We start from the raw sequence: 25672 nt of genomic DNA, 5'->3' as shown, positions 1-25672 counted from the left end.
CCTGGAGTTTGCTAAAAAACACCTGAAGGACTCCAAGATGGTGAGAAATAAGATTCTCTGGTCTGATGAGACCAAGATAGAACTTTTTGGCCTTAATTCTAAGCGGTTTGTGTGGAGAAACCAGGCACTGCTCATCACCTGTCCAATACAGTCCCAACAGTGAAGCATGGTGGTGGCAGCTTCATGCTGTGGGGGTGGGAAAGATGAATGTGACCAAGTGCAGGGATATCCTGGACGAATACCTTCTCCAGAGTGCTCAGGACCTCAGACTGGGCCGAAGGTTCACCTTCCAACAAGACAATGACCCTTAGCACACAGCTAAAATAACGAAGGAGTGGCTTCACAACAACTCTGTGACTGTTCTTGAATGGCCCAGCCAGAGCACTGACTTAAACCCAATTGAGCATCTCTGGAGAGACCTGAAAATGGCTGTCCACCAACATTTACCATCCAACCTGACAGAACTGGAGAGGTTCCACAAATCCTGGTGTGAAAAACTTGTTGCATATTTCTTAAAAAGACTCATGGCTGTATTAGATCAAAAGGTGCTTTTACTAAACACTGAGCAAAGGGTCTGAATACTTAGTACCATGTGATATCTGTTTTTCTTTTTTTAAATCTGCAAAAAATGTCAACAATTGTGTTTTTCTGTCAATATGGGGTGGTGTGTGTACATTAATGAGGAAAAAAAAAATAACTTATATGATTTTAGCAAATGGTTGCAATATAACAAAGAGTGAAAAATTTAAGAGAGTCTTAATACTTTCCGTACCCACTGGATATATATTAAAGGAATGGCCTGATTAATTTTCCCCCGGGGTCCCACTTAATAGGTTTGCCTTCTTGGTTGTTAAAGAAAAGGTTCACCCAAAAATGAAAATTCTGTCATTAATCACTTACCCTCATGTCATTCCAAACCCGTGAAGCCTTCGTTCATCTTCAGATATTTGTGATGAAATCCCAGAGCTTTCTGACCCTGTATAGACATCAAGGGAACTATCATGTTCGAGGCACAGAAAGGCAGTAAATAATCCATGTGACTTCAGTAGTTCTACCGTAATGTTATGAAGCTACGAGAATACTTTTGTGCACAAAGAAAATAAAAATAACAACTTTGTTCAACAGTTTCTTCTCTTCCCCATCAGTTTTCACCGCGTGTGATGCCGGGGACATTACTGTCGACTTGATTGCACAGAAACTATAGGAAGAAAGCTGAGCTGAGCTGGAAAGTGATATCACTGAAACGATGAACTGCCATTAAAAGGAACATTTACTGTTTCCTATTGTCCTGTTTTTTAAGCTGCTTTAAAGCTAAATGTATTTTTGTTTTAATTATTGACACACTATTTTCCTGCTTTTAAAGCTGCTTTGAAACAATCTGTGTTGTATGACGTGCTATTAAAATAAAGGTGACTTAACTTGATTTGTGAGATACCTGTCCAAAGATGCTGTTCATCTGGTTGGTCTACACCTTGCTCAATGCTTTGGTTTCCTGCTTTTCCTCGTTTGGGTCACAAGGACTGGTTGACTGTGATTTGTTTCAAGATCTCTCTCTCTCTCTCTCTCAACAAGAAATTAACTGACAGGTCATGATGCTTGTAACTTGTCATGACTGTGGTAGTGTAGCAGTAGAGATCATACTGTGATTTATTGTCACAGAGATCACACACTGCATGCATCGCAGATTTCATTAAACAAAATCACATCTAACAGAATCACACAGGACTGCAGTTTTATTTTTGGAAAGTGAAAGCAAACAAGGAGGAAATCTCGAGCACCTTTTGGATTCTGAAAGATTTCCGTGTGTTTTAACGTTAATATTTGACTCTTTTATTGTGTTGAACGCATAAACGCTCAGATTCACTTAAATCCGACGAGTCTCCAGTCATTTTTTTCATTTTATTTAATTTTCTTTAAACAAAGCAGTCCGATCGATGATGTATCTCATGTGATTTCGGAGATTCCGGAAGAATCTCCCTCAGAGTTTGTTTTATTGGAGTCTGTATTTTCACAGGAATGTTGTGGATTATTATCGTTTTACTGAATCTCCTCATAGAGACTTCAGGTAAGAACACCACAAACACACGCGAATCTTTAAAATTTTTATGAGAGAATGTGCTTATGAAACGTGGATTTAGTGTAATGGGACAATAAACTATCCCTTTATTACAGTAAAAGTGTGTGTGTGTGTGTGTGTGTGTGTTGGGGGGGGGGCATATTGATTTCCATCTGTAGGGGTGCCATTATGGTTTCTGGGTCCCCTGAACTTGGGCGTTCTTAACATTATAATTTTATTTTACTATCAGTTTTAAGTAAGTCTCAATGACCAGTTTTTCAGTGACATTTAAAGCCAGAATGGCAGCCTGCCTCATTGATCTTAATGAATATCAACAAAAAATATATTCTGCAGATTCAGCATCACTGACTAGTAAAGTTGTAACACATTAGTGACATTTCACAGATGAAAAGTATGCTTTTTCTATAGTTAATTGTGTAGCAATGTATAAAGCACAATACGCACTTTCAGACCAAGCAGCTTTCTTTTCAGCGAATCATCTGGGTTAAATGTAATGTCTGCTTTCTGATATAATGGAATGGGCTTCAGACTTTAGCTGACTATAGTCACCTTTATTTATATAGTGCTTTTAACAATACCAATTGTGTCACAGCACTTTACAGTACCAATCACCCCTTTGGCCACCCTGATCAAAACTGCCATTTTTGTCCCCTTTTTCTTGACAAGAAATGCATTTATTAAGAAGTAGAACTGGCGTATTTCTTTGCATCCACATCAGACGGGAGACTTTTCAGATGTGCACTTCAGCTTCACCTCAGTGCCATGCTACAGCAGCCAAATGAGCTTCAGAAGAACTACAGTGAACTGCAGTATGATGAGATGTTGTTAGGCTGTATGTCAGTAAAACTGTCCTGTGAACCATCTCACTGTGTCACAGCACACACTCTTCAACTTTAACTGAATCTGTGGTGCCACACTCTGATCGCGACATTATAAATAAGTGCACAAGAAACTGTCAGCATACAATGTAGTTCTTTAGTCATGTAAGTCTTGAAATGAACAAAAAGCTGATTAAAGCTGCAAACTGTAAAAAGTAAAAACAAAAATGAAACCATTTAAATGCATAAAATAACACATTTTACAGTCTGAATAATACCAAAGTTATCACATTCACTCAGTATTATTTGATATAAAAATACACAAATATCTCAATTACAGTTAAGTAGAAATTAATTGTATTCAATTGTGTTTTAGGCAGTAAAATAGTCTAATAATTTACAGTCAAACACATTTTTATATTTAAATCATTTATATATATATATATATTAAAAATATATAGATTTCTGTGCCAACCCAGACTGCTTGCTGGCCCCTCACTGGTGTAAACATCCTGGGGTGTCAAATCCACACTAAATGAGAGCAATGTCAAGTCAAGTCAAGTCCCCTTTATTTATATAGCACTTTAAACAAAATACATTGCGTCAAAGCAACTGAACAGCATTCATTAGGAAAACAGTGTGTCAATAATGCAAAATGATAGTTAAAGGCAGTTCATCATTGGTGTCTGTGGAGCTGTCATCCTGGAATGGGCAATGGCGGGTTCTGCCGCTTTGGGAACCTCAGAGGTGAGCATTGCCACATATAATGCAATTAACATCAAGCTAGCAAATGTGCAACGAGCACACATACAGTGTGTTACCGGTAAATAGGCTTTGAAATAAATGTGGTTTATAGCCCCTATATTATTTGTTTTATATTTACAATTTAGTTTGAATCCAAGTGATGCATCTGCTAAGTGAGAAAAAGATCATGCAACAGAAGCATGCATGTTCTCCCTCACTCTTGCTCACCTTACCACTAAGTCATTTTAGTCATTTGTGCATTGTTTTACCTGCTTTTGGCATATCTGACAGAACTCCAAGCTTGTGTGTCTGTACTGCTTTGCGCTCAATCCACTCAGCGTGCGTTGCTTATCACCGCACACACATCAGCTATACATGCCTTAATATTAAGTGTTAAACACAAATTACATGCATTTACTCCATAGACATTCTTAATCACGAACAACTGGATACTGCTCTCTGATGTCTGTGTTTCTGTGTCTGGTGTGGTATTGGCTTTTGGTATCAGGGCATTTTAATGAGCACAAGTATGATTAAAGGAGTTTACAATTTAAATGACTGGATTCCTCCTGGAAAAAAAATGTGCAGAGTGGAACATGTGATCACACTTGAAATATTGTAGCTAATGCACTATATATTTAATTGAGTCTGTCTCTCTCTGTCTCTCTCTCAGTGTCGTTGACTGTGGTGGTTCCTCCTGATCCTATAGAGGCTCATGTGGGATCCACAGTGATTCTTCCCTGCTGGATCTCTCCTCCTGAGAACGCTGGAGCTCTGGAGATCCGCTGGTACCGTCAGGATCAGTTTAACAACCCTGTTCTCCTCTATAATCAAGGGAAGATCCAGGACATACAGGAATGTTTCAGGAACCGAAGTTCTCTGGCTCTGCGGTCAGATCAGTCTGGTGGACTGAAAGATGGAGATGTCTCTCTACGACTGGAGAAACTCACTTTTCAGGATGAAGGTTTATTTCACTGTTATGTGAGCGGAGAACATTCATATCACAGTAAAGAGGTGGTTCTCAAAATCACAGGTGAATGGCCATTTTCTAAGGATTTACATATCAGTAATATTTCAGGAAAATAAATTGACAGTCCACTTTAGACATTTTGCTGGCTATAATTAACTTTTCAACAGCATGTTAATTCATTCTAGTAACCCTAGCAGTCTACTAAAACTACTATTAGTCTACTTATTACTATTAGTCTACTAATGAGAGTTACTTGACATATAGTTGCAAAGTTACTTCCAGTCAGTAGAATGGCTAAGTTGAAATAAAGTGTGACCAATATATTGGTAAAATACATTTTCTGTTATGCTTTAAACTGGAACTTCTTGACTCTGTAACCCTACTTATTAAAGGGTTAGTTCACCCAAAAAAAATCAAAATTTATCTTCAGAACACAGTTAAAGATATTTTAGATTTAGTCCGAGAGCTCTCAGTCCCTCCATTGAAGCTGTGTGTACGGTCTACTGTCCATGTTCAGAAAGGTAAGAAAAACATAATCAAAGTAGTCCATGTGACATCAGAGGATCAGTTAGAATATTCTGAAGCACCGAAAATACATTTTGGTCCAAAAATAGCAAAAACGTCGACTTTATTCAGCATTGTCTTCTCTTCTGTGTCTGTGTGAGAGAGAGTTCAAAACAAAGCAGTTTGTGGTATCCGGTTCGCGAACGAATCATTCCATGTAACCGGATCTTACAATGCCATATATCGGCCAATATATTGGTTGATCACAGCTTTAAAGTAATTTATTTTTACCTCAATAATACCCATATTTACATATTATAGTCAGAAAGAGCTTTACTGTATGTATTAAATAGTATGTTTGTATATATATTAGGAATTTGTTTCGGTGACAGAAGATTCCAGTACACAGAGACAACTACAACACACAGATAATACAAAGATAAAAAGATATATGATAAACAAAAATATACAAAAATTGTATGTACAGGTGTGCTATAGATAGAATAGAAGAGAGCAATATGTAGGGATAGACTAAGATTGGTGGTCTCAAATAAATATAAGTGGTATTGCTCAATGGGGAGAGCAATTCACTGTTCATGAGGCCCATTGCCTGGGGGAAGAAACATTTCTTGTGCCTAACAGTCCTGGTGTTCGGTGATCTGCAGCACTGACCAAAAGTTCAAGAAGCAGACAGCTTGGATGTGAGGGATATAGAGTTATTTTCTGACCCCTTTTACTCTCTCTGGACACATACAGTTCTGTAGTTCTGACGAAGGAAGTACAACTTCTGCTGGGACTTCTTGACAATGGAGTCAATGGGATTGTCCCACTTCAGGTTCTGAGAGATGGTGGTTCCCAGGAACCTGAATGACTCCACTGCAGTCACTGTGCTGTTCATGATGGTTAGTGGAGGGAGAGCAGGGGGTTTCTCCAGAATGAGGCCGATGAGTGTGGTGTCATCTACAAACCTCAGGAGCTTGACAGAGGGGTCTTTAGAGGTGCAGTCGTTGGTGTACAGGGAAAAGAGCAGCGGGGAGAGAAAACATCCCTGAGGGGCACCAGAGTTGGTGGAGCAGCTGTTTGATGTGAATTTCCCCAGTCTCACTAACTGTTGCCTATCTGTCAGAAAGCTGGTGATCTACTGACAGATAGAGCTAGGGACAGAGAGCTAGCTAGAGCTAGCTAGTTAGTTTGTCTGGAGGAGTGTTGGGATGAATGTGTTGAAGGCTGAACTGAAGTCCACAAACAGGATCCTCACAAAAGTCCCTGATTTGTCCAGATATTGCAGGATGAAGTTCAGTCCCATGTTGAAACTACAAAAGGTCCAGTAAGGGTCCAGTTATGTCCTTCAGATAAGCCAACACCAAGTCTCTCAAACAACTTCATGACCACAGATGTTAGCGCAACAGATCTGTAGTCATTGTGTCCTGTGATTTTGGGTTTCTCTGGGATGGGGATGATGGTGGATCAACTCCTGCGGGTTGCTGGTCAGATCGGGTGTGGGGTGTGAAACTGGGAGTTTCAAACCTGCAGTAAAACCCCATCAGGTCTCCACAGTGCTGGGGATGGTGTCTTGCAGTTTGTAAAGTCTTTCAGGCCTTTCCACACTGAAGCAGGGTCATTGGCTGGTTTTCCAGATTTTTTGCGTAGCTCTTCTTAGTCACTCTGACCTCTTTTGTCAGTGTGTTTCTGGCCTGATTGTACAAGATTCTGTTTCCACTCATGTAGGAATCGTCTTTGGCCTGACGAAGCTGAGTTTTGCTGTGAACCATACATGCATGTTAAATAAGTCCTGATAGGAAAGCACATATCCTCACAGAAATTAATATACGATGTTACAGAATCTGTGGGCTCGTCCTGATCAGTGGCAGCAGCTTCAAAAACACTCCAATCAGTGCAGTTGAAACCACCCTTCATCCATGCAAATCACATCTATTAAATAACTCTCTAGGATTATCTTTTTTCAAAATGCAAAATGATTTGTGAATGTTAAAAATTATTTTTCTACTTCAAATTACTGAAAATGATTCATATTTTTTGAAGGTGTTTAGATTAATCTGGTTTCTATTTCTCAGATTCATCAGGTCCATGGAAGGCTCTTTCCATTTCCCTCATCGTTCTCATTTGTGTTCTGGGCTTGATTGGGCTGATTCTCTACAAATACAGACACAAACGAACAGGTACAGTTTTGCACATAATCCATGATACATATGCATCAAATAAAGTGGTTTAACACAGAACTGAACAGAGTACATAACAGAGTAACACCAAATCACATGGCAGGTATGATGGAAATCTGTTACTGTAGGATTCATAACCAAAACAATCACAGATAAATCAGTTACGTGATAAAGGCACATTGTTTCAAACCAATCTTATCTGTATGTCACCTGATCTGGAAGAAATTAGTGTTTTTATGGCAACTAATACACACTGTTTATTGAAACTGTTTACTGGATTGATAGAATGAACTAACAAAATACTTTTACACAAATGAGTTGGACTCTCATAATGTGTAATGCCAACCTCAGAAAAGACTTGAGCCAATAAAATGAGGACCCAATGGATAGTTTGTTACACATTCATGGCAATATAAGTGAATATATGAATGAAAATCTGTCTCTCTGTCTGAACAGGTTAAGTGACATTTTTTTATTGTTTTGCAGTTCAAAGTCCTTGGAGTATTTGTAGAGTAGATTGATAATTAACCTCTTCAACGATATTTTCTGTTATTTTAGGTCATGAGGAGAAAACTATGAAGGAACTGGAAAACAGAGGTATTTGGAGAAGTGGTTTGTTCTTGTGACTGTATTTGCTGAAGTCAACCAGTAATTGTTACTAACCACAAACACATTAAAAATGAATTAGCACCGTAGCTTAGTTTGCTTTTATATCACAGAGCAGTGAAGTCTGAGTGCACCAGTGAAAATATCTCTGTTTTGTATTTTTTTATTATTATTCCCAACTAGACATCATCTTTCATAAATACATTTATTGAAGAGCATCTTGTGGTTTAATGGAAGAAAAAAAAAGATAATCTGTACTTAGTTCATTGTGTTTCATATAATTTTTTCTTGTTTTAAATATTTTACAATTAAAGATTTATTATATATAGAAGCATAGATTATATATAAAAAATTGTATCCCAGATTTTTAACGTGTCACTATTTATTTTACAAAGTATTACAGACACAATTTCTTATAAATGTCTATTATAATGGATTGTGAATATAATAAAATGTGAAATGCATACACTAATTATGCTCATTGTACACTGATCAGGCACAATATCAATAGCACCTGTTTAACATTGTGTAGGTCCCCCTCATCCTGCCAAAACAGCTCTGATGCATCAATGCAAGCGCTCCACATAACATCTGAACATGTCCTTTGGTCTCTGTCAGTAACACTTCAGCAGCAGATCTTCAAAGTTGTGAGATGGGGCCTAGAGCCTTGTGTTTCAGCCCCACTTACTTACACCCCAATCTTATTCCAGGTCACATCTCAGATGGGCTGGGCATCGGGTCTGTTTTAAGCTTCTCCTTTTTATATATTAGACATCTGTCAGTTAAGGTGATGGAAAAGATGAGCTGTGTTGGTTGAAACAACATGAGTCCATGCTACGATGACTGTCAAGACTGGCTAACACAGTGTTTAGAGTCCACACCACCAGCAGCGAGCATGGCTTCAGTGCAGCTGGAAGAGTTATAAAAGAAAGGATAAATGGGTTAAAACTAGGGCTACCCCCGACTGAAGATTATTCAACTGGTACTTGTTAATTTAAACGGACTAATCACACATTTATATTAATTTATTTTCTTGAATATAAACCTTAATGAGCTTTGCCGCAGAGCAATGGCAAAAGCAATCACTATGAATATGTTGAATAAGGAGACAAAATAAGGAGATATTTAAATTATTTATGGTAACACTTTAGTATAGGGTCCAATTCACACTAATAACTAGTTGCTTATTAGCATGTCTATTATTAACATATTGGCTGTTTATTAGTGTTTATAAACTACATATAATGCATGACATCCATAATCCTACCCAATACCCTAAACTTAACAACTACCTTATAAACTATTAATAAGCAGCAAATAAGGAGTTAACTGAGACAAAAGTCATAATTAATGGTTAGTTAATAGTGAGAATTGGCCCCTAAAATAAAGTGTGACCTTATTTATTTATAAACAAGTGTTTTCTGAGTAAATGTCAGCTGTTATCACACCATCTCCACAGTACAGTGTAAAGTCCTGAGTGTACGGCCTGTCCCTCTGACCTCTACTACTGCTCGCATCTCAGCCTGTGTGAGTGACATTTCTAGCTGGATGAATGACCATCACCTTCAGCTTAACCTTACGAAGACAGAACTCCTGGTGATTCCAGCTAACCCATTGATTCATCACAACTTCTCTATACAGCTGGGCTCATCAACCATAACTCCTTCGAGGACAGCCAGAAACCTAGGAGTTGTGATGGATCATCAGTTAAGCTTCACAGACCACATTGCTACAACGACCCGGTCCTGCAGGTTTGCCTCATACAACATTAGAAGATTAGACCCTTCCTGACAGAGCAAGCAACCCAACTTCTCATCCAAGCTCTTGTTCTCTCCAGACTGGACTATTGTAATGCTCTCCTGGCTCTACAAGATGACCACTGACATGGCACCAACATACATAAACTCACTGGTTAAATCTTATGTGCCCTCCAGAAGTTTGGGCTCTGCAAGTGAACGACTCCTTGTGGTGCCATCCCAAAGAAGTTCAAAATCACTCTCACGGACCTTTTCCTGGACTGTGCCCAGCTGCTGGAATGACCTCCCAATCTCTCTTCACTCATTTTCAAGAAACATCTAAAGACTCATCTTTTTCACCACCGCTTGACCAACTAATACTAGCACTTACCTTTTCTTTTCTTGTCTGTTATGATGATACGTGTTCTATACTAGACTAACTGAGACTTGTCATGGCACTTGTATACTGTTGTTGTTCTCTTGTTGGTCTGATTGCTTCTATTGTTCTTACTTGTATGTTGCTTTGGATAAAAGCGTCTGCTGAATGATTAAATTTTAAATGTAAGTGTATTTTAAATACAGGCTTCATAGAAAGTGTTACCAATTTTTTTTTAATCTTAAATGTACTAGCTTTGAAAGTAAAAGTTCAAGTAAATGCAAAATGGAAAAGAAGCAAATAGAGTTCCAAAACGTGATAAATAAAAAAAGAAAAGAAAAAAAGTTTCTGACAGAATCAGTATTGTATCAGTAAATCTTGATCACAGGCTTTTAGATGTGGCGACATTTAATACACAGAGCCGTAGGTCACTGACAAACTGCACTATATGGCGTTCATAAGATGAATCGTGTTCGATTATGAACGTAATATTGCGTAGCTTGTTAGGGTTTTTATTAATGCCATTTATGTTTTTGTCAATACAACAGATTTCTGTGGTCTAATGTGATATTGTTCATGATGAAGTGTTCTTTTACTGCTGTAATTCATTTATAGCATTTAACAAGATGACCCGTTTAATTAATTTTGAAAGCGATGACTGATGGATGTATTTTTAGTCCTAGTGTCTGGATACAAATATTGATTATGATATAATATAATTAGTATGTGGATAAACTTGGTATTTTGTGTTTTTTCATTAGTTTCAATATTAAAAATAGCTTTCATATTGATTGATGTATTTTGAGAAAAAAAAAAAAATTATCACAGATTTATTGCATTTAAGGGGGAAAAAAATATACAATTTTATAATAAATCTATGAAAATCAAAGAATGTTATTATAACCTAAAGGTGCTATGTGAAAGTTTGAAACAGAAAATAGTGGTTTTCATCCTGCCACTTTCTTGGTAAAGAAAACACATTTTTACTCAAACATTTTAAATCAAACTGGATTTATTACGTTTGGAAACCAAACTGTTCATGTACGGTATATTTTATATTCATACACAGCTTGAGTAACAAGATTGTGTTCTGTTTTAACTATTTCTTCTATTTTATATTTTTGGGTAAGAAGAAGCACTTCTTCCGGTTCTTAGTGTCTTTCATTCCATCATAAGAAAACATTTCTGGAACCTGCATCTGAAACAGCATTTAGATTTACACAGTTTCTGTATCTCAGAGGAGACATGGATTCATTTAAACTGCAGATACGGATGTATAAATAGGCTTCATATTTAAAAAAAACAAACAAACAAACAAAAAAAAAACACAATCGAAATGTGAAATTAAAACCTCCAGTAGGAGACAGCAAGTGAATGTTAACGAGTCAACTGATTCATTCAAATGGCTGATTCATTCAGAAACAAAGCATTTGACTGTGTTAGTGAGTGAATCACTGAATGATTCATTCAAAAAGCTGATTAATTCAATAAGTAAACACTGTCCATTGCTCAGAGACACAAAACAGTGCTGTGATCTGTTTGGAACTATTTTTGTTTTCTAAATTGAGCAAAAACAAGCATGTACAGTAGTAGTAAGTAACGCTGACCAGAGCAAAACATTGCCTCTTTCGGCATGCCTTCCTCTTCCCTAGTTAAAGGACGATTATATATAGGTCCATCCACTTGATCTAAAATAAAATGTGAACACTGTGTTTTGAACGGCAATTGAGTTTTTCAGCCATTTGAGCTCCAGCAGCTCTCCTGTGTGATTGGACCAGATGGATCAGTTGTTCACTGGTTCACTGGTTGTCTTTCCTTGTAAGTCTTTTGGTAGGATCAAACCACTGCATACCAGGAACAGCCCAAGACAATATCTGGCCATCACCATCACCAGTCATCTGGCCATCACCATTTAGCCCTTGTCAAAAAATATAACCAGTGTTATTCACTTCACCTGTCAGGGGTTTTAATATTGTGTCAGATCAGTGTATGTTCTCAGTTACAGCTGTAGTTGTCTTTCTCTAAAATTGTCTGTTCTCATTTTAGTTGTGGGAGACGCAAATATAGAAGAACTGAGGAAACATGCAGGTAAGCCATCATTTCAGTTAAATATGAAGATATGTGTTAATATAATCTTATGCACGCAAAACTAGGAGGGAAAACTTGTATTTTTCCCCACAGTTGAGATCACTATCGACCGTGGGCATTTACATCCAGATCTCAGGGTTAATAAAGACTGTAAAATCTTGAGGGAATGTAATGAATATAAACCCACTGGAGAGGGATTTCCATATGAATTATGTGCTTTTGGAGCCCAAAGATTCACCTCTGGTCGTCACTATTGGGAAGTAGATCTGGCAGTTCCACCTAATCCTCCCAAATACTTCTGGATAATTGGTGTGGTGAAAGAGGGAAACCTTCCTACAAGAGACAGTTCTGCTTTAACTGCATCAGCTGGTTTCTGGTTCTTGTGTTCAGACGGTCCTCGTGGCTTTTACACCAACACTGATCCACCAGTTAAACTCTATCTGACACCGAGACCTGAACGACTGGGAGTTCTGTTAGATTATGATCACGGTCAGCTCTCATTTTACAACGTCACAGAGAGAAAACATCTCCTGACCATCAGCAGCAGATTCTCTGGATCACTCGTTCCTCTCTTCAGTCCTGGAGCAGGTGATGAGAGCGCTCTTAAAATCCTGGATCTTCCAAAACCTGCAGAACCAGATGAACCCAGTCCTTTACTGAGTAACAACAGCTCAGACGCCTGACTGACTAATGCAGTTTAATCAGAAACAGACACCTACACAGAAACCATTCTCTCTAATGACCTGATCATATCATCGTTACACATCAGAGTGGAACAAACACTAAAAAGAAAGACTAAAAGAAAACAAAGTTTCTTAGTTCTAGAATGATCAAGCATTTCTACTGAATTCACATAATTTCTATTCAGTTTTTGAAATGTAAAATGACACTAATAGAAGATAAGTCTATTCAGTTTAACACATTCTACTGAATGAGGACAATTTTGAGTAAGTCCAGACATAAGTTCATATATCTTGTGTCTGCAAACACAGAGTTGATGTGTTGAATTATTTGTACAGTTCTCAGTAGATATTACAGCGTTCCTTCATCCTCTCTGTTACAACCTTAAGCACTTAACTAAAACACAACCATAAACAGAGGAACTTACTAGAACTGCTGTTATACTTGTGTGCATTTAATTTGTGTGTGTGTACTAATCTATACTTTAAACTTGGCATTGTGTATTAGGAATATTTGTATTTCTTTTTGCTGTATATTTGATGGAGCAACATGATATGTCAAATGTCTGATGAAATATTTTGTAAAGGTGCTTTGGTTAAATATTGTTTCAATTATCAATGGGTGATCATTGTACTTTGGGGTCTTTGTAATACAGTTATTTTATAAATCATTATATTTGATATTTAATTGCACATTGATTCTGTGTTAATTTAATGAATAAAGTAAATTAAAAGAAGAGAAATCATATGGATGCAACAGTTTTAACAATACACCTGCATCAACCACAGAGACATTATTTCTTCTACATAAAATGGTAACAAGCGCAGTCATATATCATATTAAGAAATTATAGAAATACTGTACTGAAGACTGGGACTGTCTTAAATAACTATTAATATGCTTTACAGTTCTCAATGGCTGACACACTTGAACTGATTCACTGGTCCAATTTACCAAACCATTCATTCAGTTATCGAAACATTGACATTTTTTCTATTCAACTATAGCACATTTAACATTTTTGCTAATGTTTCAATTTTTTCTATGTTTTCTGCAAAATTATACATAAAAATGTCCTCATTTTGCACTGGTTTAACTCAAGCCATCACAGTGTGAACACACTTTAAACCACAAATAAAGGTTAATTGGCCAAACTAATGACACAACAATCATAACCCCAGGACAATATAAATATGAGCCACAGGTGATTGTGTGCTGTGGAAAATGCAGAGGAAGAAGAGGGAAATTAATAAGAAGAGGCCAAATAACATTTGTTCCTGATGAAATACTGTATGTAGCAGTTAATTATCTATTCTAGTGCACTGAATGACCATGATGGAGACTGGAAAACTGTGTTCAAATGGATGAGAGCCGTCTCATAGCTCTATCACTAGTACGTTTAGACAAGAAAACAGTAACTGTGAATTCATGTGAATGAATAAATGCTGAGTAACTATCCGGTTCCGGAGGGAGAGGACGCTGGCGCTGTCTGTTTGCCGCTTCTCCACTCGAGTTTTGAGTTTTAATTTGATTTTAATGATTTTATTTTAATGACTGTAACTAACTAGTACGATTCGTCAGAATTCAAACTGGGATTGTTGTATGGATCATATCGATTTAGATGACTCCACTTGACTGGTAGCGGTTGGAAGCAAGTGCCTGAGGCAAACTTTGTATCGAACTAGCCACGGCTTTTCCTAGTTCTGCATGCATTTCTAGCGCTATAAAGCCGGATTTGTTAGTGAGCGATTGCGCATTAAACAGTTCAATTTTAAAATTGGATGAAGTAGTAAATCTCTGTATTGGCCGAAGTAGGCTGTGATCCACTCCACGTTTTCCCTAGTTCTGCATGCATTTCTAGCGCTCACAGTTTTGTGGCGCCTACCAGGATCCACTTTTCCAGACGTGGAGTCCGTGCGGCTGGCATAATGAACTACTCGGCCACTCAACTGATGGAATATAACAACTATAACACTCCATCATGTATATCAGTCATTAAAGAACTTGGTCTCCTTAATCGGCCTCGTTACATCCACAGAAGCGTTCGGCGAAAACTTGTTTACATCCGGTCTGGTGACGCTATCCCCTCTGTCTGCTCAGCTGTTCGCCCTGTCGCATCTCTTCCACGTCATCAGAGCGCTGACACTCTGTGGGTTAGTAACACATGAGACACTGCAACAGCGCCACACATGGAGATGGATAGAAAACGTGGAGTGGATCACAGCCTACTTCGGCCAATACAGAGATTTACTACTTCATCCAATTTTAAAATTGAACTGTTTAATGCGCAATCGCTCACTAACAAATCCGGCTTTATACATGATCACATTCGTGACAAAAGTTTGGATATAATGAGCCTCACAGAAACCTGGCAGAAACCAGATGTTTTTTTCTGTTTTAAATGAGACTTGCCCTCCTAGCTACTGTTATCTTCAAAAAGCTCGTAGCTCCGGCCGTGGTGGTGGCTTGGCTGTCATCTACCGCAGTCACTTGGATTTGTCCCTTTTGGACATCCCCGAGCTGTCCTTTTTTGAATGTCTGGCATTTAATTGTAAGCCTCCATTCCCTATGACAGTACTATTAATTTACCGGCCACCCAAATCAACCTTAAACTTCATTTCAGAGTTGTACAATTTTCTTTCAACTATCTGTGCAACCTCCTCCAATATAATAATACTCGGGGATTTTAACATTCATGTTAACAATCCTACTTGTCATCTTGCTATAGAATTTTTGCAATTACTGGACTGCTTAAATCTCAGACAATATGTTGATGTCCCCACTCACATCAAGGGGAATATTCTCGATTTGGTCATTACTGAGTCAGCCCTTTTAAGCGCACCATTTGTATATGATCTGGGTGTATCTGACCATAAGGTCATCTCCATGGAGCTGTCCTTTCCGTCTTCCTACATGAAGCCTAAACGTGAAATACGTTTTAGAAATTTGAAAAAGATTAACACAGAAAACGTGACCTTAAGCCTTCAACATCTCCTTTCTTCAAATATTTCATCAGTCACTGAATCTGTGGAATTTTATAATCAGACATTGAGCCGCATTTTGGATTTCCATGCACCCATCAAAGTTAGGACAATTACGTTTTCCCGTTCAGCTCCCTGGTTCACAAGTGACCTGCGAAAAATGAAGGCAGCTGGACGTGCCCTTGAACGGCGGTACAACTCTTCTGAACTAACTGTTCATAAGCTGGCCTATCGGGACCATCAAAAAGCCTATCTGAAGTCAATCAAAGAAGCACGGTCACAGTATTATTCAAATATTATTCAAAATAGTCCTGGCAATTCCAAACAATTGTTTGCCACCATAAATCATCTCCTTAAACCCCAAAGTGCTCCTCTTACAGGAGCTACAGAAGAAAAATGTAATGATTTTATGACCTTTTTTAGAACCAAAATTGCTAAAATTCGTTCCTCTTTTTCGGTTTCATCTCCCTCATCTTTTCCAACTGCCGATCAGCAGTCCGGTTCGAGGTTACTTTGCTGCTTCCCAGAAGTTACTCAACCAGAGGTTGAGGACATCATCAAGGGGATGAGATCCTCTACCTGTGCCCTTGATCCCTTTCCCTACAGCTCTGGTGAAAGCAAATATTTCTGTTATCAGTCCTTTTATCACTATGATAATAAACCAATCAATTCAGTCTGGTCATGTACCATTTGTTCTAAAAACGGCTATAATCAGACCACTACTCAAGAAACCTACCCTGGACCCTCAAACTCTTGCTAATTATAGGCCGATATCCAACTTACCATTCCTTTCAAAGGTTTTGGAGAAAGTAGTTGCCAGGCACCTTCACGATCACCTCAAGTACAACAACCTTTTTGAAAAGTTTCAGTCTGGCTTTCGTTCCGCCCACAGCACAGAAACAGCCTTAGTGAGAGTGACAAATGACCTGCTAATGACAGCTGATGCGGGTTCACCATCACTCCTTGTCCTCTTGGACCTCTCTGCAGCTTTTGACACCGTTGACCACGGTATACTTCTTAAACGGCTGCACCACTCTATTGGTCTCAATAACACCGTCCTGCGCTGGTTTGAGTCATATCTGACAGATAGATCTGAATTTGTGGCCATGGGAAGCTCTAGGTCCCGTTTACACGCTGTTGATTGCGGGGTTCCTCAGGGCTCAGTTCTTGGACTTATTTTGTTCATTCTTTACATGTTACCCCTCGGTAAAGTCATCAGTCGTTTGGGAATTTCGTTCCATTGTTACGCTGATGATACAAAATTATACATCAAAACTGACACTCATTCATCAACTTCATCAACAATTTTATCAACAGTCACTGCCTGTTTGGAGGAAATAAGGGCATGGATGACTCATAACTTTCTCCAGCTGAATAGTTCAAAGACAGAAGCTATCCTCATTGGTTCCCCTCATCAGATCAGATCATCTTCCATAACCTGCATTACATTCTCTGGCCAGGATATTCCCCTATCATCATTAGTCACCAATCTTGGTGTCAAGTTTGATTTTCATTTAACCTTTGAGGCGCACATTAAACATCTTTGTAAAACATCTTTTCTCCACCTCAGGAATATAGCCAGACTCCGCCCCACACTTACCCTACATGATGCTGAGAAACTCATTCACGCCTTTGTCTAGATTGGACTATTGTAACGCTCTTCTCATCGGGATTCCTAGCAAGAGCATCCAGAAACTCCAGCACATACAAAACAGTGCCGCTCGGATCCTGATGAGAGTGCGTAAATATGAACACATCACACCAATTCTTCGATCTTTGCATTGGCTTCCCATTTCTGCCCTGTATTGAGTATAAAGTCTCCCTTCTCACACATCAGTGCATCCATGGCAATGCCCCCAGTTACCTTCAAGAACTCCTTACTCCACAGACTTCAGTACGTTCCCTCCGCTCCACAAATACCCACCGGCTCCGTCCCCCTAAGTCCCCCCACTAAGTCCCGTACAATTAGGGAACAGAGCCTTCTGTGCCGCGGCCCCTCGGCTCTGGAATGCTCTTCCTGAACACTTGAGGGCTCCACAAACGACAAATGGTTTTAAAAAGGACTTAAAAACGTATCTTTTTAAAAAGTTTTTCAATGTTTAAAACTTTTTTTCATGTTTAATTTTGTTAGTTTTAGTTGGCAGTTGTTTTTTAACTTAATTTTTAGATTGTTTTTTTTTTTTCTGCTTTTATTGTCGCACTTTGAGATTTTCTTTAAAATGTAAAGTGCTTTATAAATAAAATGTATTATTATTATTATTATTATTAAATGTCATAACTATGGCTGATTAGGATGAAAACATTAAAAGGATTGTGACCAAACTACTCCACCATCAGATTCCAAACAGAAACAGAGCTGTGATTACGGTTATCTTCAGACTGAAGTTTTCCTGACCTGCCTGGAGGTGGCGCTCTCTCTGTGCTATTCTCTGTCTGTCAGTAAGAGACTGTCAGAGTGTTGAGATCAATATAAATGTCACATAATAGTTCTAAACAGTTCCATGAATAACATATAACACACTCACAATCACAAATTATATCAAGCATCTTCCTTAGTGTCACTATTTTGGTCTCTTGCTAGTTAAAATGAAGCATATTTTAATTTTAATCTGCAAAGTGCTGCAATATAACACTTATATTAATATAAAAGAGAGTTAAGCCTCCCTAAGCCTATTAGAGGATCAGACCCAACCCTTAAACCAAAGTAAAGCTGTAACTGTTCACTTAAACAAGTTGAACATTGAAATGTGCTTTTGCGTGACGTGCCATCTGTATGGCAGTAATAGATAAGAGGACAGGTCAAAGTTCCAGCCATGTGTGAAGCAGGGAGGGAGCTGAATAAAGAGAGTTGTGATCAGCAGTCACCGTGTGAAACCCTGTAAAAATGGTGAAGTTGACAGACCGAAGTCAATGAAAACTGGAAATCCTTCACACAAAGGCTACATCACACTGTCAGTGTTTGGGATTGAGAAATGCATTTACTCACATGTTTGAGTCTCAGATACTGTCTGTATGACATGAAACAGGTGTTAAACCTGTATTCCTTACCAGTTACCATAGAGACAGTGACCAAAGCCAATGTTCATGAAACTGTCTTATCACTTTCTGCCACGATAAGTGAGCCGCGAGTGACAACAGCTTTTATATTTGGGTGGAGCGGTACAGGGCATGATACAGCTCAGTACGGCTCACAGTGGCTGCTTATTTGACATCTTTGCTTATGCTGAACACCCTTTGCAGTACAACAGTGTGAAGTTACACGTTCCCCAAAGCGATCATCTTATGCTTTACGCAACAACAAGAGATCCTCTCGAAAGGGAACGTCTCAGTTGACATGACCTTGTTTCTGTGAGAAGAGAACGAAACATTGCGTTCATGCCGTGTTACATATACTCATTTCTTTCATTATTTCTCTTAGTCAGTCGAAAGATTCTGATGAAATGTAGTATGCTAAGGAATTCGGATACATCAGGAAGATAACTTAAAAAGCAGTCTTTTGTGGTAGAAGTGATGGTTCTTCGATACTTGTAACAAGAAGTAGAATTTACAATTTTGGCTATATGAAGTTTGCACAGAACTTAATAATGATCTGAGATATCATCACTTGGCTGAATAATTTCAACACTATCAACATCAATTCCATGTGACAGTATTAAATCTAGAGTATGATTTTGACAATGAGTAGGTCCTGAAACATGTTGTCTAACACCAATAGAGTTCAGAATGTCTATAAATGCTGATCCCAATGCATCTTTTTCATTATCGACATGGATATTAAAATCACCAACTATTAAAACTTTATCTGCATTTATCATTAACATTTGTTTCTCTGGATAATGTTAAATGTAGCACCATTACTTCAAACGAGTTATAATTGAAGCCTGCCCTCTGAGAAATCCTGAAAACATTGTTATAAATTTAAGTCTCTATAGTGTGATATCTAGGTGAAAGAGTCTCTATGTGCTGAGAATTAACTTACTTCTGTGACTTGTTTGTGTCTGAGTGCATCTTTTATAGTCCTTCTAATGTCAGGCAGCTGTGAACTGATCTGGTGAACTGACAAAGGATTGTGGGAAATGGAGTCTGGGTGAATGGTAAAAGACAGGGATTGAGTGCCTTATCACTCTAGTGGGTGATGTGACACCTGCCTTGTTGATTTTGCACCACCAAAGATATTATGAATATTAAATATTAATAAAAAAAATTTTTTTTTAAATCGTCATCGTCAGCAGAGACTGTAGTTATGTTATGAAGTTTTCAAAACATACAGTTTTCTGTTTGTTAACCCCATGAATCCACCAATTAATGATGAAATCTTCTGCTCTCATGCAAATTTTGTGGATTCCTGTTAAAATTCCTGTCATTCTCTGTCTCTCAGCTCTGGAGATCTGCTGGTACTGTGTTGATCAGTTCAGCAATCCTGTTCTGCTCTATAGTCAAGGGAAGATCCAGGACATGCAGGGATGTTTCAGGAACCGAAGCTCTCTGGCTCTGCGGTCCAAGTCAAGTCAAGTCTGCTCTATTGTCAATTCTCCTGCATATACAGCACATACATACAGAGAATTTAAATTGTGTAACTCTCAAACCCTCAGATAACACTGACAGTAAAGCATTAAATACCGATAGATACAGATAAATATAAAATATATAAAATGCATCTATACAAATAAGAGCATGTAAAAAATAAATAAATAAATAAATAAAAATGAAGTTAAATAAAGCAGCACAAGGCACATGGCATTAAATATTAATTTTATTCAAAGGAAAACCCCTTGAGTGAATCACTTAGACAAACAACAGCTCGCTCCCCTAATCATCCACCCACTGTCTACAACTATATTAAAGGGGTCATATGGTGCTTTATTAGATATCATTATTTTGTTTTATTGGTGTAATATAATATTTTGACATCCTTTAATGTTCAAAAAACACATTATTTTACAAATACTGTACATTATTGTAGGTCCTCTATGCCCCGCCTCTCTCAAACGCCTCATTTTCTACAAAGCCCCGCCTTCTAACAAGCACAGTCTGCTCTGATTGGCCAACTGACACAGTGCATTCTGATTGGCCGAACACTGCAAGCAGTCGTCAGAAATGTAGCGCCCCTTTCCATAATCAGGAGCTTCTTCTTTCAAAATAAATGTAAAGACAGCTAATAATGTGCTTAGTTTTACCATCAGTTCAAGCTGAAAGAGGAACAGAGTGTCGTGACAGACACAGTGATGAAGCTCGGATGTGTTTGAACTACACTAGACACAGACGGTTAAGACAACTGACTCCACTGTGTGACCCTCTCTCTCTCTCTCTCTCTCTCTCTCTCTCTCACACACATCTCCCTGACACGACTGCTTCAACACTAACTGTGTTACTGAAACCACGCCTTCTTTTTTTGCATGAACATTTGGGCAGCATTATGCAAATATTTCCACTTAGTGATGTAGGCATGTGGGGACTTGTTTAAACGAGCCGTTTTGGGGGGCGTGACAGAGTCTTAACTTTGATAAAGAATATTACTTTGGATTTGAGACTTTGCATCTGAAAACAGTCACACCCTGTTGCCATTATTATCATTATTCTTTTTTTTATTGTCAGAGTATAATTCAGTATGAATGACAGTTTTGACTGTCAGAGTCATTTCACCCTGGAGCCCAAGACCGGTTGTCTACTGAAGTTAAGCAGGGTTGAGCTGGTCAGTACCTGGATGGGAGACCTCCTGAGAAAATAAGGTTGCTGCTGGAAGAGGTGCTAGTGAGGCCAGCAGGGGGTGCTCACCCTGTGGTCAGTGTGGGTCCTAGCGCCCCAGTGTAGTGATGGGGACACTATACTGTCAACAAGCACCGTCCTTCAGATGAGACGTTAAACCGAGGTCCTGACTCTCTGTGGTCATTAAAAATCCCAGGATGTCTTTCGAAAAGAGTAGAGGTGTGACCTCAGCATCCTGGCCAGATTCACCCATTGGCCTCCGACCATCATGGTCTCCTAACAATCCCCATATCTGCTGATTGGCTTCATCACTCTGTCTCCTCTCCATCAGTAAGCTGGTGTGTGTGTTGTGTGTGTGTGTGTTGTGTGTGTGTGTGGTGGCTGTTCTGGAGCATCATTAGGTGGATGAGGAGATACTCCCTGACTATGTAAGCGCTTTGAGTGCCTAGAAAAGTGCTATATTAATGTAAGGAATTATTATTATATGTCCGTGCATGAACCAGTGTGGAATACCTGCTTTTTAAGTTGCTATTTCCTAGCACTTTTTTGCATTTAAATTGGATTGTTCTGACTGTTCTGACTTATTGTTCTGATGTTGTTTTAAGGAGTCAAAAATGGCCCTTTTTTACATGGATTTACACATTCCATCACATTGTTATGACAGTTAAAATTTGGCCGGTTTTGGGGAGGGTTTTTGTGAGCTTTTGGGCTGGAAATCGTCCATCCAATCTGGCAACACTGCTGGCGGGCTCACTCAGTAATAAACCGACTGCTGCTGTGAAAAGACGTAATTTCTGTTGTTTCATAGCTATGAATATAGGTCATTAAAATGTTTATTTCACTGTACTTGTGTAAATCGAAAAGTGTAATACAAAGAGTTTGAATGAGTTTTGAAGTGTATCTAATCTAAAGAAAAAGTGTTTTAATCCACTGATGATGAAAGTGTCGTGACATTTGCCAAGTATGGTGACCCATACTCATAATTCATACTCTGCAGTCTGCATTTAACCCATCAAACGTGCACACACACAGCAGTGAACACACACCCAGAGCAGTGGGCATCATTATTGTGGTAACCGGGGAGCAGTTGGGGGTTCAGTGTCTTGCTTAAAGTTTAAAGTATTTTTCTTGTGAAATCTGGTCTTTTAGACTTGCTGGTATCTTGATAATTGGTGTTTGCATTTTTTGATACTCTTTTGCATTGTCACTGTAAACTATCAGATTATTAGAAACCTATTGTGATAATATTCTTATGTAGGAGAAGGAAGGAGACCAGGATCGGCATTTTTCCGAGCTTTGGGGTTTTTTGTTAATCAACAAAAATAAAACAAAGTCACGCCACTATCTATAGATAGATAGATAGATCTATCTATCTATCTATCTATCTATCTATCTATCTAAGATTCTAAATATATATGTATTTGCATATAAACTTATAAATATGTATATTCTTATAGAAGTATATACTATATTATGATCAAAATGTATATTCTGCATACCCTTACCAAGTGTACTAGTGGATTTGTTTAAGTTGTATTTCACAAAATGTACTTTGAGAGTTTGAGTTTTGAAATGTTTATATATATATATATATATATATATATATATATATATATATATATAGATATAGATATATCTATATATATATATATATATATATATATATATATATATATATATATATATAAAACTTATTGCAGTAATAAACTGACTGCCTCGGTAGAAAAACTTCATTTCTGTTCCCTCGTGTTTTTAACAGTTTATCATTGATCCTCAGTGTATCATTTGCTGCTGGCCCAGATATCCATGATGCCGGTAACCCATGAAAACCCAATTGTTACTAATAGAAACCTTATTTCTGATATCAAATTTTTTTTTTATATCAACTGAATTTTTAATATCAAGAATTCATATTCTGTGGAGGAAGAAGTCAAAACGGCTTGCCATTCCCCTGCAACAAGGACAGCTAGTGATTGATACGCAAATGTGGATGAATGGTAGGTAATAATATCGGTCAATTATTGAAGAATGAAGCAGTAAAGTAACATGACAATCACCACAGTGGTACATGGGGAGATTTAGAACAAGAATTTGCTGAAAATAATTACATTTATTATTATTATTATTATTATTATTTTTTTTATTATTATTATTATTTGGTTTAGTTCAATTCAGTCCAGACCATGCATAAAACATTTTACAAACCCATTGCAAATGTCTTATTGAAAGTTTAATACATTAAATACAATTAATCAATAAAATACCATTAAATGACAAGTGGCTGTATAGCTACTGTGTGTGTTTTGTATTAGCTTATTATTATCGATTAATTGACTGTAGTTTGAGTTTGATACGCGATCATACCCATTCTTTTTTCAAAATGCTTTTCTTTTTTTATGTCGATCTTCACTAGCACACAACGCCCTGTGCACGCGCAGCGCATGTTTCAGACCGGACTGATTTTCCATCACATTCAGTCGCCTTATAACATCAGAATACACGAATATGCATATGTATGTTCACATCGCGAATATCATTAGATAAAACCACATCTGACAGAATAACACCGAATTCAAGCTTTCTTCATCTGCTGACGTGTTTTATTTGATTCATTGTTATTTTTAGAAACCGAAAGTAAAACAGTAGGAACACCGGGAGCACGCCTGGACTTCCACTGAAACGTGTCGCTTATTTCTGAATTTATCTGATTTCTCTTCGTCTCCGGTGAGTTTGTTTCCTCATTGAACATCGATGATGTCTCTTCATGTGATTTATTCTGGAATAATCTTCCTCAGAGTTTGTTTTATTGGAGTCTGTCTGTATCTTCACAGGAATGCTGTCGATTATTATCGTTTTACTGAATCTCCTCATAGAGACTTCAGGTAAGAACATGACTGAGTTTCATTCAGTGTTATGCTTATTTTCATTACAGACCCGATCAGATAAATAATACTATTTATAAAGTAATTCATATACGTGATCGATTTCTTTTATTTAGGGAGACCAAACGTGCTATTTTTCCATGACACGTCGTGGCCAGGGTTTCTATATTACCTAAAATATCCAGGTTTTATCTTTGGTTTACAGTTTTCATATTGAATAAGGTCATGCTCGTTAGATCAATGACATGCAGACATTGTAAGTGATCGATGGTGCGTGAAAAGGAGGGATCTACAGGGAAGGCCAAAGCGAAGCAAACACATGAACAAAGAGGAGCAGACCGATCTGTGTCTCAGAGCGAAGTATTTAAGATATTTAAAAAAAAAATCCTGGCCAGGTGTCCTGGGAAAATGGCACGCTTGGTCTCCCTAAGTTATTATTGCACTAGATTAAAGATTGCATGTAATATGATTTATGGTAATATGACAGTATCAACACGAACTCTAAAGAATAAAGGCCCCGATATATTTCATACGCAGTTCGTTTTTATTCTTCGTTTGGCGGTAAAAATACATTTGAAAAGGCTGAGCGACGGTTTGATCGACTGTTTTCGATCATTCCAACGCCCTGCGCTGCTGGAGGCGGGGTTTAGATTAATGTAAACAAGACGCGACGCTCGCGCCCAGCCCCTACACAACAACAATGGAATGATGAAGTGTAGGCCATCTAGGTTTGAGACGGGGCCTGATGGTCAGCATATTATAGACTAAAGAATAATGATTAGCAGCAGCTCAGAGTCAAGTATCATGTTTGTAATACCCGTTCATTTTCCATAACCAGTAGTTTGTGATTAGCCAGCCGCACTTCAGAAAAACACGGTCAAGCCAACAGCGAATGAAATTATGATGCGCGTGTATGACTATAATTACGGTAATATCAGGAACAAAGAAGAGGGAGCGCGCTTTTACAGTGCTTCGTTTACACTGCAGGGGCCTGTACGATGGTAGCTGAACAAATTCAGAGTTGCAGGATTAGTTTTGAGTTGACAAAACCAAACCTATGGCGGGTGGAATGTGACAGGATTAGCTGCCGAAGTCGAAAGTCGTGTTCTTTTACGTGTGAGAAGGGTACGCAGCCTCAACTGACGCATGATAAGCACATTGCCTCAACTGACATCTGCCAAAAAAAAAAAAAAAAAAATAAATAATTAAGTATATCTCTGCATTACTCTCTAAATAATACATAATCATCGGAGGTGTAATTTTACCAAAGTATTAAACAGTAATAAAATGAAAGAGAACATGTTTTTCTATAATCCAGTGATA

At 38.1% G+C, this 25672-nt stretch overlaps 2 protein-coding genes across 7 annotated transcripts in view; both read left to right on the top strand.

Moving 5' to 3' along the window:
- LOC128017486 (butyrophilin subfamily 3 member A3-like) overlaps positions 1–12808 on the top strand; it is a 179973-nt gene extending 167165 nt beyond the window's left edge. The window contains exon 13 of the mRNA XM_052602902.1: positions 12688–12808. Coding sequence (XP_052458862.1) covers positions 12688–12782 — 95 coding nt within the window. The 3' untranslated portion in view covers positions 12783–12808. The remainder of the gene's footprint in view (positions 1–12687) is intronic.
- LOC128017488 (butyrophilin subfamily 1 member A1-like) overlaps positions 1–25672 on the top strand; it is a 165706-nt gene that overhangs the window by 110046 nt on the left and 29988 nt on the right. For 2 of the 6 annotated variants that reach the window (XM_052602912.1, XM_052602908.1), the window contains one exon: positions 4313–4672. The exons of 1 other annotated variant lie outside the window; for it this stretch is intronic. In XM_052602912.1, coding sequence (XP_052458872.1) covers positions 4313–4672 — 360 coding nt within the window. Of the gene's footprint in view, positions 1–2014; positions 2066–4312; positions 4673–23898; positions 24192–24298; positions 24350–25672 lie in introns of those variants that run through there. 3 more of the 6 variants (XM_052602907.1, XM_052602911.1, XM_052602909.1) reach the window with 3 other exon arrangements.

Source organism: Carassius gibelio, chromosome A7 (assembly GCF_023724105.1).
Source record: "Carassius gibelio isolate Cgi1373 ecotype wild population from Czech Republic chromosome A7, carGib1.2-hapl.c, whole genome shotgun sequence".
Lineage (NCBI taxonomy): Eukaryota > Metazoa > Chordata > Actinopteri > Cypriniformes > Cyprinidae > Carassius > Carassius gibelio.
The sequence above is the reverse complement of the archived record's forward strand: the minus strand, read 5'-3'. Positions and strand labels throughout refer to the sequence as shown.